The 13,338-nt window shown below is 40.2% G+C and overlaps 1 protein-coding gene across 1 annotated transcript in view; it reads left to right on the plus strand.

The window, feature by feature from the left end:
* The window catches only part of LOC130692319 (tensin-3-like), a 51,976-nt gene that overhangs the window by 2,540 nt on the left and 36,098 nt on the right, over positions 1-13,338 (plus strand). Inside the window, exon 2 of the mRNA XM_057515406.2 lies at positions 505-740. Coding sequence (XP_057371389.1) covers positions 651-740 — 90 coding nt within the window. The 5' untranslated portion in view covers positions 505-650. The remainder of the gene's footprint in view (positions 1-504; positions 741-13,338) is intronic.

Consider the following 13,338-nt stretch of genomic DNA (forward strand, 5'->3'; position numbering starts at 1 on the left):
TCTCGGCCGCAAGAAAATTAATGATGGAATATAAATCAACCAAAAAAAAAGGGAGAAAGAAGGTGTACGTATTCATGTATACATGTAGAAGGGAAAAATTTAAAGAGGAAGAGGAATAGACAACATTCTCGACCGACACCCTCACCCCCGAGAAGACGTAGCTGTATAACAACCCACACACGAACCACCCCATGCTGCGGGTCCCAAACCATAAAAATGCCTTCTTCCACCCCAAAGACATGCATCTCTTTCACATTCAATACTGATGATTTTTTCTCCCCCTATAGCTATTCATATCTTTTTTTTTTTCTTTCGTTTTTCCTACTGAATCATTTGCTCTTGCTGCTTCTCTTCCGTATGGACTTTTGCTCGGGATTTTTCTTCTCTCTCTCTTTCTCGAATGGGCATATATATACGTTCATGTTTTGGGACGATGTATTCTTCTTCTACGACAACGACGTTGATTGTGATGGATCGACCTGATTCTTTGATTTCTATCCCCAGCAGGTTTTTGTTGAAGCTGTTGAGACGATAACGTGGTGCGCTGGGGGCCCCGTTATTTCCCTTTTTTTTTATAACTCCGATCTTAAACTCCCGGAGAGAAGAGGTCAGCCTACAATTTTTAAAGGGATAACAACAACAACAACAAAATGCCTAGCTGCTGGAAATTGGCGTGGTGCTTTTGCAGCGACCCGGGACGTCGGCCGAAAATCAGTTCGCCTGTTCATCTCCTTCTCAAGGTAAGTGACGATCGTAATAATAATAACCGTACGAAAGGTGTTGGGCTATTCTCAAGGTGCGCAGTTTGCCGCGTTCATAGCCAACCGATTTGCGCGTGCAACAAACACAAATGAAAAACCAGGAAATGATGGAAGGTTTTCTTATTTTTTTTTTTTTTTTTTTTTGTACTGCGATTATTTTTTTTTATTATCCCCTGCGCAACTCTTTGCCTGGGATTCCTTCGACGCAATCACGCTCTTTCATAGTTGTGTGCAAGTATGCAGTCGGCAATGTTTTTTTTTCCCGAAATATAAAGGTATGAGGACGGGACTCTCACGTGAGCGTGCGTGATCGTCAGGGTCGAGCGTGAATTGAGCCACCACAAGGTCATCCCATGGTTGTTGTTTTTTTTTTTTCCTCGCTATAACAGTACGCAGTATTTCATTTGATACAATGAAGCTGTACTTTTAGCGAAACAACGCGTCGTGACGCAAAGCGTGCGCGCGGGATATGACGATGCAGAGCGGCGATGATGAGGTGAAACGTATGCGGAGCTCTCCTTTTTATATTGAAGTGCGGGATCTATGTATAGGACATAGAGGAGTACCTATGCAAGTCTCTTTCACGTCTTACTCTTTTTTTCTGTGTAATTCTCGAAATGACGGCGGTAGTAGCAAAGATGATGATGAGGTTGAAAATGCTAGTCTTCCAAGGACTCGAGGCAAAAAAAAAAAAAAAGAAAATAACTCAAAAAGAAGAATGCTTATCTCTTTTTCTTTTTTTGTGCCGAGGATTTTTTTTTTTTAAATTTACGTTTCGTATGCAGACGCGCGGTAATTTGTTGGCAACATTAACCTGCTCGCGATAATCAGTGCATGCCAAAAAACTCGTTGAAATGCCATTTTCTTTTTTCCGCTACCGTCACGTCGGTGATGACGTTGGGCGTGCGACGTGCTATACTGCGCCAGAGAGGACCCTGGCAGCTCGCAGGAAATCATCAGTCTCCGTCAAAGGAAGAGAAAGCGGTGCCAGATTTGGGAGGGAGAAAAATAACAATAATAACGCAACAAACAAAAAAAAAGTCAGTGAGATGATTCCAAAGGTTTTCGTGTCATTAGGCGTCATTTACACGGTAAAAGAGGCACGTCAACATAAAAACCGAGGATTTCGAACTAAACACCGTAAATGTCTCGTCAATTCGGCATTGATTGCTGGATACGTATTAGCGCTAAAAAAGAACTCGTTTTCTTCTTGTTTTTTTTTTTTTTTTTTTTTTTTGCGTTTGTTGTTGTTTTTATTATACATTGTCATTGACCCGATATGGTGGCCACTGTTTAAGGCATGATGTTATGGATGTGGGACAGAGGTAAAAGTGAAGAGAGAACAGAACACGATTCGATTTAAAACACAGAGGTACAAACGCGTTACCGATACCACTATGTAATATGGGAAAACACCTTTTCGACACGCGTTCAGTAAAAACAAGCAGTGACAAGGCAATAAAGGAACGCAATCAACCGGTGATCGAGAACGTAAAAAAAAAAATAACTCGATTTTTTTTTTATATTCGTGAGTTAGTTACATGTAAAACGTAATCTCTCTAGCTATAGAGAAATGATTATTTTTTTTCCCCCTCTTGATGATGTAAAAGAAAAAGGTCTATCTAATTGATGGGTTTTGTTGGGTAGTGAGGTGGGCTGAACGGTAGGGAGAATGATTTCTTCGGGAAAGCAGGGCGCCTCCCGACCGATGCCAATGGCTATAACCTCTGAGCTCTCGGCGTGTGTGGGTATGACCTTCTTTTTCTTCTCGTGAAATCACGCAAGGCCGTGTCGATTTGTTATTTCTCTCTTTTGCCTTCATAACAAACAATCGTTAAAAGATTAAATACGGGTGGGAGAGCAGAGGGGGGAAAACAAAACAAAAAACATGGAGGAAACAAAAGTTCAATAAATCGAGAGAGATCCTCTTGACAGGTAATCGTGCGTCCGCTATGGCCCGTTGCTTCACACGCACCCGCATTTCATTGTGAATCCAAACGGAGGGGGAATGTAATTATAACAAAAAACAAACGAACGATGCGCTCAGCTATAAATTCACGGTGATAAACAATAACATTTGATGCATCGATGGGGATGTCGAGTTGATAATGTTATTCGGTCTACGTTACTGCCCCTCCATCTGTTTATACATTTGTATAACTAAAGGGTTATTAAAAGTCATCTAGAGTTACTCTCACTTTGACTTTGTTTTGTTTCGTTTTAAACAAATTTCATTTTGAAAAAAAAAAAAAAGGAATTAGCCTTTTTTTTTTGTTTTGGAAGGGAAATAAAAACCACAGTACTCTGTTGCTGGATATCGGGTTACTCGGAGAGAAGACTTGCGTGACTCTTACAATCCAGCATCTCCCTCCTGCCTCCCCATGAAAACGAGAAAATGTCTGTTTGTGAGCTTGAGAGAAAAAAAGGCATTTTTTTACGTGGTCACGGACCTAACATAAGAAAATAATCGATTGTTATTGATGGACATCGAAAAATAAAAAACAGGGTCTATCGATGAGCTCATCTTCTTCCACCTCTCAAAATTTTTTTCCTTGTTACACTGGCCTTGTTTAGCTTTGGTATAGAGATGGGGGGCTTGAAATGTGACAGATTGACGGGTTATCCATTTGATGTTGGCCAGACGCCACCAATCGAGGGCCCAATCCACAAAAGATTGTGATCCCGGGGAGAGAGGAGAACGCGGCCGAATGTTTTCAAGAAGCTTGCCCGTCAACGATCTGAAGTGGTTTGATGGACGCGTCATTGAATTCAAGTGATGTCGGGACAAGAAATTGCGTCTTGATTTTTTGATGACCTTGCCTCTCGTTATTGCTGTCTATTTGACTCTTCCTCAATGCTGTGCTTTTTTCCAACTTGATTTTTCTATTTTTTTTTTTTTTTTTTTGCTGAGGAATCTGACAGGAGGAATTGCGTGAGCGGGCAAATGAAAATGGATGGGTTCAGTAAACTAATTCTTTATTTTCCCACTTTTTTTTTTTTTTTGTTAAATTTTGGCAAAAGAATGGGTTGTAAAAAATTGCGAACGCGACAGATTTTAATGAAACACAATTGACGTTAAGTAGGGAGAAAAAAAAGAGAATGGGAATAGAGCCTCGAGTTGTCAGAATTGCGGTTTTCTATTTAAAGACGGGTGGACCCAAACAGTGTGCTCGTGTGAACCCATCGAACTGGGAAAACACATTTCCCGTGGTTGTTGCTGTTTTTTTTTCAGCAGAAAACCAAGAGAATGGCACGTTCTGCGATACATTTTTTGTTTTTGTTTTTCCTTTTCTCATTTGGGTTTTTTCTTTATTTTTCTTCGAATTTATCTCAACAGCCATTTAAATGGGTAGAATGAAAACTGTTTACCCACGAACGTTGGACGTCCAGGGAGCAAAGTTCATTGATCGGTTTTTATCGCATAGCTAATCGATTAGAGTCGCATCGATGACGACAACTGATCACGAATGATAGTCGTGCGTGAAAGTGTAATGCCCATCGGGCGTGAATCGTATATATCTACCCTGTTATTCACGGCCAGTGGCCCCTTTTTTCTTTTTTTATTGGTTATCAAGCCATTGCAAACACAGCGGGACCACCTTGTACTATCGCCGTCGTTCGTTTCACGATTGTGGTGACGTCGGGTTACCTTTTTATTTCCACACGCGGACTTTTTCTGAAAAAATTTCCTTTTCTTTATTTGTTTCATTACAACAAATCAAGGTTCGCCTTGTTGTTGTTTCATTTGCTATTTTTCTGAAATCTCGGACGCTCGAATGTAGCGATAATAATGATGTTTTGAGAGCGTTGAAAGTATGTCGGGTCGTGATGTTGAAGCAAAATCGCGGCGTGAATCAACACGATGCGCTTTATATGTGAGGCCAAATGAACGCCCTGCATCGTTAAGAATTGGCAATTAAGACGAAAGAGATAGCGAGCCTCATCATCTCGGTAGTTTTTTCTTTCGGTGGGGATCTGGTCCGCTTGTTGCCATAACGGTTTTATTACGTGATGAAGAAACATCCGTCTGCGCTATCTTCATTTGACCTTTTTCCCTTCTTGTGTACTCGTTTGCGGTTCACTTTTGAAATTACATCCAAATTTATTTTTAATAATATTACAACATTTTTTTTTTATGTTGCGTGTGTGCAATTTTTTTTTTTTTCTTCTTCCCCACTTTCCCTGGACTCGAAAGAAGAAAAAAAAAAGGTCCTTGGCGGTAGAAACTTTAAAAGTGTAATGTTGACATTGCCGTAAAACGATACGGAGACGCTCCTTCTTTTGCCCCGCCATCTATATCTTTTTTTTTTTTTTTTTCTTGAACAAATATGTGAACGAAAAAGACGAAAGTTTCGGTACATACTGTTAGACGTAGGCACACACACACACACAGACGTTCATCCAAATGTATATATATATATATTTATGAACGGATACTGTGTTTGAAAGATACGACGTATAGTGTTGCTCCGGGAAAAAAAAGAAGAGCCTTTGAGTGTGTTATTGTGTTCCAAACCAAAAAAAGAGGAGACTAAAAATAGAGACGACTGCGATCAACGGGTGATGAATGACACCTTTCGCACCTTTCTGAAAGGGGAGGGTGGGAAGCTCACGGTGATATTTTTTTTTTTTTTTTCTTTCTCTTCTCTCTTTAAATAGGAAGAAACTCGCACGACTATGTTTTCTCACACACACACACACACACACTGTTTCTTCTTATTGCTGGTCGTTTTTATTTGAACAGACAGCAGTCAAAGAGCTCGGCGTTGTCTGTCTGGAATCGATGGCACCGGAATTTCTTTTTTTTTTTTTTTTTTTTTTCTTTGTTGATTCATTCAACTCCCGCGCGTTCGTTCGACATGCCCTGATGCCACCAAGTGGTTCTACTATTTTATAAATGGCCTGGAGTTGGAAAAAAGAAACATTTTTTTTTTTTTTTTTAAGTTTTTGATTGATCGACAGACCCATAAATCTTTTTCTTCTATTTACAAAGCACACGCCCCTCGTACGATTTCCCTCGGAAACGAGAAGATAGTAGCCCATGTCGCGCGGGATTTATTCAAATGAACTGGTTGAAGAGGTTCGGGAAAAAAAAATAGAGTCCAAAGAGCCCATCAGAAATGAAAATAAAAAAAGTGGATGGGTCAGAAGAAGAAGAATGACTGTGTCGGAAAAGAGAAGTGTCGTCTCTTCACTTCTCCTCCTCTCGTTTTTCCTATTTACGTGTGTATACCTACGGGAAGGGAAAAAAAAGAGGAAGAGGCCGCCGCGACGTTAGCCTACCCACGCCCTCAAAATGACCTGCATTTTTCTAAATAGCCCCTCTTTTTTTTTCTTTTTTTTTTTTAAATATGTGAGGACCCCTTCTTGATGTGTGTTGCCTCTAGTGGCTAAATTCAGTATTACATCGGGAGGAAAAAAAAAACTGATGAAATGATTGGATTTAGATTTTTTTCTTCTCTTCTCAGAGATAAGGCCCAGCCACTCGAATCAGATGTAATAATGGGATCGCCATTAGTCGACCCCTTGTCGAGTGTAGAATCCTCTCAAGACGTACAGCATTCATGTTCTCTCCCTCTACTCCTTCACTATCGTAAGAGTTAAGTGTCTTGCATTAAAAAAAAGATGAAAATAAAAAATAGGCTCCCCTCACTTCTAAAAGAGCGGGTATTCTTTTATTTTTTATTTTTACCTCTGTCTGCTTATTCCATTTATATAGTCTAATAAAAAAAATAGAAGATTCCTTGTCCTCCCCCTCGTTCGCTACATTTTTTTTTTTACGATGTCGTACGTTTCTTATATAATAGAGACAACACACAGAAACAAAATGTTCCATGTCCCCCGAAATGCTCTGGTTGCCATCCATCTTATTTTTTTTTTTTTTTTTTTTTTTGGCTAGCATTTCTTTTTGTCGACATTCATGTGTTTTCTGTGTGTGTGTGTGTCTCTCTTTTTTTAAGTCGATCTATTCCAGGCTGACCTTCTTCCAATTTTTTTGTGACTTTCCTGCCGATAACCATCAACACAGACAGGACTAAACGAAAAATACTTTCTTTGTTTTTTCGTGTATTCGCTGTATTTTTTTTTGTTTTCACAAGAATGCAACTCGAATGCCACTGCTAACTTTACTGATTTTATTAGACCCTCGAAGCCGCGCCTTTTAAATATATTTTTTTTTTTTCAAAAAGATAACCATCGACTGGGAAAAAAAAAACCTGTAGCGCTGTGAGAGATGATTCGCACTTCGTCATTCTCCGATAGAATCGTGAGGGAATGAATAATGATTCCCTCTCTAGAGAAAGAAAATCTCCATCTTTAATCTCCATCTTGTTTGTTTTGTTTAAGCTGTTGCTGCAGTCATACATCATGGCAGCAGTATTTTTATTTATACATGATTTATTTTTTCGATATCGATTGATCATATACCCCGTTTTGTTTGGTGTGGTCCTCTTTACTCGCACGACTTGGCCTGTTCCGGTCGGACAGATTTTTGTTTTGTTTTGTTCTCTAGACGCGGATGAAAACGTTGTAGAAGTCATTTTTGGTTCGACCGGTGTTAGTTCAGTCTATAATCTCGTGCCACGCTTCTTTTTAAAACCCATCGCTTTTTCTTTTCCTCGAGAGAAAGGATACGATAATAAAAGACCCAGTGGTTGGTTTTTTTTAGGCTATTATAACAAAGTCGCCTTTTTTTTTTATTTAAAAAAAAACCTAACCTAACCTTGCCAGGCCTTCCTATTATACCTTTCTTTTGAGTCCATTCAGCCCAGGTTTTCTTTTCGAAAAAACTGCTAGCGGCCGGCAGATGTTGTATACGTGTGACGTCCAGGTTCTATTTTCACTAAGGGCTGGTGTCAATACGTCCACGGCGAAGCGATAAAGAAAGAGAAGAATAGGGAGACAAAAGAAGAGAACTCAATTTCAAAGATGTCAAACTTCCCCTTTTTCCTTTTTTTTTTTTTTTTTTGAAATTTGGCGCTCGGTTTTTATTTTTGTTCGGTTTCAAACATTCTTTGCCGTTCACCCCTCTTTTGACTCGCGCTCTCTTTCACAAGGTTTTAACGTAACGCTGCACGCTACAAGGATAACGTCTAACAAAGTTTGCCTTGTGTAACTAACTTGACGATTGGTTGGTCATCGTGGAATGTTTCACCGTCACCGCTCAGTTCCCTCTCGCACCGATTGTTCGGTCAACACACGACCAAGCGAAGAAGGGGATCGTTATCGGCCTTCTTTTTTCGTGCCTTCCCTCTCTCTCTCTCTCTCTCTACTTCTATGAGAACTGAGAATTAATGATGATTCCTGACATTCTTTTTTTTTTCCCCTGCTCGTTATCAGTTCCCAGGCCGTTTGATCAGTATCGCATTTGGTGGTCATTCGAATGTGCTGACCAACCAATAAACTGTCATCATTTCTCCTCGTGTGTTTCCGTCAGAATTTTTCTTGTTTGAAAAAAGAAATTATAGTTTGTCTCTCTCTCGCCCTTAAAAGAAGACCCTTTTCATTGGCAATGAAGTCGTACAACATTTTCCAGTCAATTGTAACTGCGCCCGTGCCCCACGACCGAACCCGAACCAATTATACGAATTTCCCATTATTGTTGTTTGCTAGCTGCTTCCTTTCCATTCTCCCCCTCCTGCTCGTTTCCTCGCATCTGTTCGACCTTTTTTTTTTCGAGTTTAGGTTTTTTTTTTATTATTATTCTTTTCATTATCGTGTACAGCTGACCGGATACGAACGATTAATTTGTCTGCCCTCCGAGTTGTCGTCGTTTTACAGATGAAATGCCGATTTCTATCTGTGTTTAAATAGATCCCTTTCTATTGAATGTTTTTTAAATGAATGATGCTCAAGTAGAGAGGGGGATCTGAAAAAGACAGTTGAATGCATTTCTCTCGCGTGCTACGCATTAAAAAAAAAATGGTCACGATCCTTTTAAAAGTTTTATTTAAAATGTTTTTTTTTTCTAAATGATTTGGATTGTTTCATTCTTGGAAACGCTGATCTTCCTCCCGACAGGATTTGCGGGTCGTCTGAAATGCGCGCACATTTTGCCGCTTGATGATATTCGAGATTGCCATTAAATCGTGCTTTGTGCTCTTTCATATAAAGGATGTTGAATGTCTCATTCCGCCTTCTATTTTTAAATGACAATACCATTTTAAATTCAATTTTACGTTTGACTTTTCTTTTTCTTGGGACTGTCAGTTTCCTGCTGACGCAACAAGTTCCTTCGGCTACATACGCTGCAAAATATTTGCGGCGTTCAATTAAAGATCGAACCCAAGGTCGACAGCCCTTCCCGCAAAAGAAACTGGTCTTTTGCGGATTAAAATAAAAACGACATGATTTATGGCATAAATGTCCATGATTCCATTTCGGTTCTTAGACAACAGGATATAACTTCGTCTATATAAACTCGTTGAAGTTTCTGGCTTCTGACATTTCTTTTTTTTTCTTTCAACACAAAATGTGGAACGTACCCGTAAGAAGAGATTGTCAAAGCTAACAAGTCGTTTCAATGTCTTTTCTGCCTCCAACTTGTGCCATTGAAATGCGTGAGCTGCCGATACGCGCAGTGAGTTTCTAGTTACGCTTACCGAATTCGGTTTCATTTGGCCAACCGGTTCCTTTTTTTTTTCGCTCTCTATCTCTGCTGCTATTTCGAGACGATTGTCTTTTTTTTTTTTTTTTTTTTTTTTGTTTAAATTCGCTTTTGTTATATTTTATCTGCTGGTTTTTTTTATTTCCCCCTTTTTCTTACGCGATATGTGGGCAGGTTACAGGGTTTTTTCATTTTTCATTGTCTTTTTTTTAGCTGTCACTGTTTGTCGAGTGTTAACTAAAACAGAAATTGGTTGAACAATACCGGAGGAAAAAAAAAAAGAGGGAAGATAGACGAGAGTCAATCAAGGAAAGAACGCGTGTCAATCGGTGATTTGCGTGTTTTGGCCGCACGCGCGTCCGCTTCCTCACACGCAGCGGGATTCTTGTCTATACCTACGTCTATCTACACGTGTGTGTCGCTTGAAAATGTATTTCTTTTTTCTTAGAAAGGAATTTCGAAACGAACATCAATTCAATCTTGAAAATGTAATAATCCCCATATTGTGGCATTTTAAATCGAAACATCCTCTTCTTTTTTTTTTCTTTCGGACATTCCGATGACACCTCGGCCTGGTAAAGAAAAAAAGAAAATACATTTCGTATGGCAGTCACGAGTCCGGCTATCTGTTACCTGTCGGTAGACTGCCATAGCTGTATTTTTCTTTTCCCTTTTTTTTTTTTTTTTTAGCGAACAAAACATTTTTTTTATGGCTCTATTATTTTATGCTGGCGCTATAAATGTAAGAAGCTACCAGACAGGCGGCTCGCAATAGATTGTTTCTATCGGACATTTTTTTCTTTCAAATATTAAAAATCTATTTTGCCTTTTTTGTGTGTGCGGATGGAGGTGTTGTGTGACATGTAACGTTAAAAAATAAAGAATATGGGACTCTTTGGGTGGTATAGAAATGAAAGAGCGCGAAAAAAAATATATATATATTTTTCAATGGCCACAATCAACCGCGTCGAATGTGTCCGCCAGTCGTTAATGAGCGCAAACAAACGCGGGCGGTGAAAGCCATCCTCTTTCACCCCCTCCATCTTTTTCTCAGTTTTGGTCAAAATCTTTCTAGAAAACATCGGAAACTGTGGGCCCAGCTTGGTAAGAGACACAAAAATTGGGGTGGGTGGGGGGGGGGGATAAGCTCTTAGGGAAGGCCAATATGCGACGGGTCGGCGGCGTCCTCTGTTGTTTAGAGGATTTTTTTTTTTTTTGAGCTAAACAATTTCTAGTTATATATTCACCGCCAGGTAATAAAAAAACGAGAGAGCAAATCTGTATATAGTCAGGTCTCCCCCTCGCGTATTCGCGTCCACTATACATTCCCCCCCCCCCCCCGCCCAATCTCCAACTGGCTTTGGAATTGAATAAAAATACGTTTTTCATTCAAAAGGCACACACTATTTACATAATACTGTGTATATACGAAATTGTTTGAAAATTTAATGCCGTCACATCTCTTCGTTATATCGGGGGGGGGGGGGGCCCAACTGTCACCAGCCTCATCGCATATATCGCTCGATCGCATAACAAATAGTAAGAATAAAAACGAGGTCGTTTATTGTTTAGCCTTTGTGACGTATACGCTTTTTGACACGCGCAAACTGTTTTTCGATTGAATAATAAAATACGGCCACGGGTTAATCCGCAATGCGATCCATCTCGTTCTTTCTTTTTTTTTTTTTTCGCTATAGAAAGTCAATTATTCCGGGTCTCGGCTTTATCTTGTTCTATTTTTGTTCTTTTGTTGTTCCTTGTCAGCTGGCTCTTTCTTTTTTTTTTTTTTTTTTGTTATTCCGTCCTTTGTAATGTTGGCCACCCCATCGCGATGAAAACGAGCAGACACTTGATTTATTATTGCAGGCTTTCGCTAAATCTCTATTGTGTGTTAGGTCACGTCCACCTTTACCGCCATTCGTCTTGTTTTCCCTATCTCTTTTTTTTTCGCCCCTCTGTCATTTCAAATTCCCTCACTTCATTTCATGACTTCGTAATGAGATGAAACAAGAAAATTCCTTTTTCCAACACGCATATCATCTTGTTTGGTATTTCTTTTAAAGCTCAAAGAGGCGGCAAAAAAAAAAAGGCAAGTGGGTGGAGGGTAACAAGCAATTGATTTTTCTGTGTGTGTGTGTCGCACGCAGTCGACTGTCGAGTGAGAAAGTGGGCAGCTTCAAAAAAAAAAAAAAGAGCTGGGAGAAATGTTGGCCTTTTCATTTAGTGTGTGTGGGTACGTGTTTGCGGTGATGTCTTTTGAGTAGTGCGACTACGAAGAAGGTGCCGTTTGTCGGACATCCCCTCGGCAGTTGTTGTTGACAGTTGACACATGTGCTCGTTAAGGACCCAAAGAGCGCGAGAAAAAGGAGCAAAAAGAAGACCTAAACAAGGTCCGAGTACCGTAATACATCCAGTCAAACCAAACCGAAAAATAAAGAGATGGGGGGGGGGGGGGGAGCGTGTTTTATTTTTCCAGGCCGACTTATAAGGCGGCAGGGTTGAAGGAGAAATAGCAGTCCCTACACCCTGATGAGACGGTCCGTCCTCCTCCCCCCTTCGTTCCTCTTCTTTGCTCCTTAAAAGAGAGAAGGGGGGGAGATTTTCTTTTCCGACAAGAAGAATTAGAAAGACGTCAAAAGAAGAAGCTCTAGCCCAACTACTATTTACTTGTACGGCCGACAATCGGTAGCCTCTCCGCAGCCGACAGGCCGCAGGGTTTGTAGGCAAAGCAACTGAACTGTCAAAAAAAAAAAAAGAGCCAAAATGGAAGGTGGAGGAGAGCACGTGTGCCGATTGTCAGCTGTCACACAGCCGTACAGAATAAATGAAACGAAGGGCCAGTACGGGATATACGGGCGCGTGCCCCCTCTTCTTCTCCCCTCTGTCGGCTACGTATTCCAACCAGTGCGGATGTAGGTTCCATCCTTCTTTTTCTCTCGACGTTCCGTCGGAAAAAAAAAAAATCCGACCGGAATGTTCACTCAGCAGTAGCAGAAAAAAAAAAAGGCACACGGGGGGTAATTCCCGTCGTTTCCGGTGTGGCACTCTCGTTAGCTATTTCCTCTCTCTTTACTGTCCATCAGCTCCTCTTGATTAAAACAGTCATACATCACCCCGAGAAACTGATTCGTTTTCACTATCTATATTTCCTTGTCAATCACAGATGTCACGATCAGTCAAAGAAATGCATTCACTAAAGCAGGAAAAAAAAAAGGGGGAGAAATGAACGTTGGTTTCTATGCAATAAATTATTCTTTACTATTCAAGGGTGGGTCATGGAAGATTCACGCAGTGTCATTGCCTATGCAAGCAGATACTATATATTCAATTGAGCTGCGAAAGGCTTTTTTTTTTTCTATATGTACATTATTTTTTGGTTCTCCCAGTGTCGTTGGTCAAACATAGCACACCTGTATTGACTGGCTTGAAGTTCCGGGTTTATATTATCAGTTGGACCTCCCGTCTGCGCCGATCCTAGGCAATATAGAATCGGCCAGTTTGTTGGAAATATCCGATAGTTGTTGTTGGCGGTTCGTTTGTAAGAGTTTTAAAATCTAAAAGGGAAAAAAGGTAGACGATCGTGATTGCGAAGTCGCCGCCATTTGTCGCAGACGGGACATCCATTTCCGTTTTATTTTTGTAAACACGCTATTGTTGTTTTTACTTTACGCTAAAAGTCCGTGTTTGTTTGTTGGTCGGCGCCGAGGTTTCTGACACTACGTTGCAGAGTCAGTGGCTAGATGGCATTGGCTGTTGGACTAAAGCGAAAAACAATCAATTTTACGAAGGTAATAACCCGTGTAATCTAATAACAATAAAAAAAGAGAATATATTTACGTAAGAATGTTTTTTCCCCCTAAGGGCAGGAGATTTATTTTCAGTCGTATAATCTCGAACGAGTTTCAATTTGAGACAACAAAAAAGAAAAAAAAAAAAAAAAAAAAAGAACAAGACGGCCCTCAATTCATAAAG

Source organism: Daphnia carinata, chromosome 1 (assembly GCF_022539665.2).
Source record: "Daphnia carinata strain CSIRO-1 chromosome 1, CSIRO_AGI_Dcar_HiC_V3, whole genome shotgun sequence".
Lineage (NCBI taxonomy): Eukaryota > Metazoa > Arthropoda > Branchiopoda > Diplostraca > Daphniidae > Daphnia > Daphnia carinata.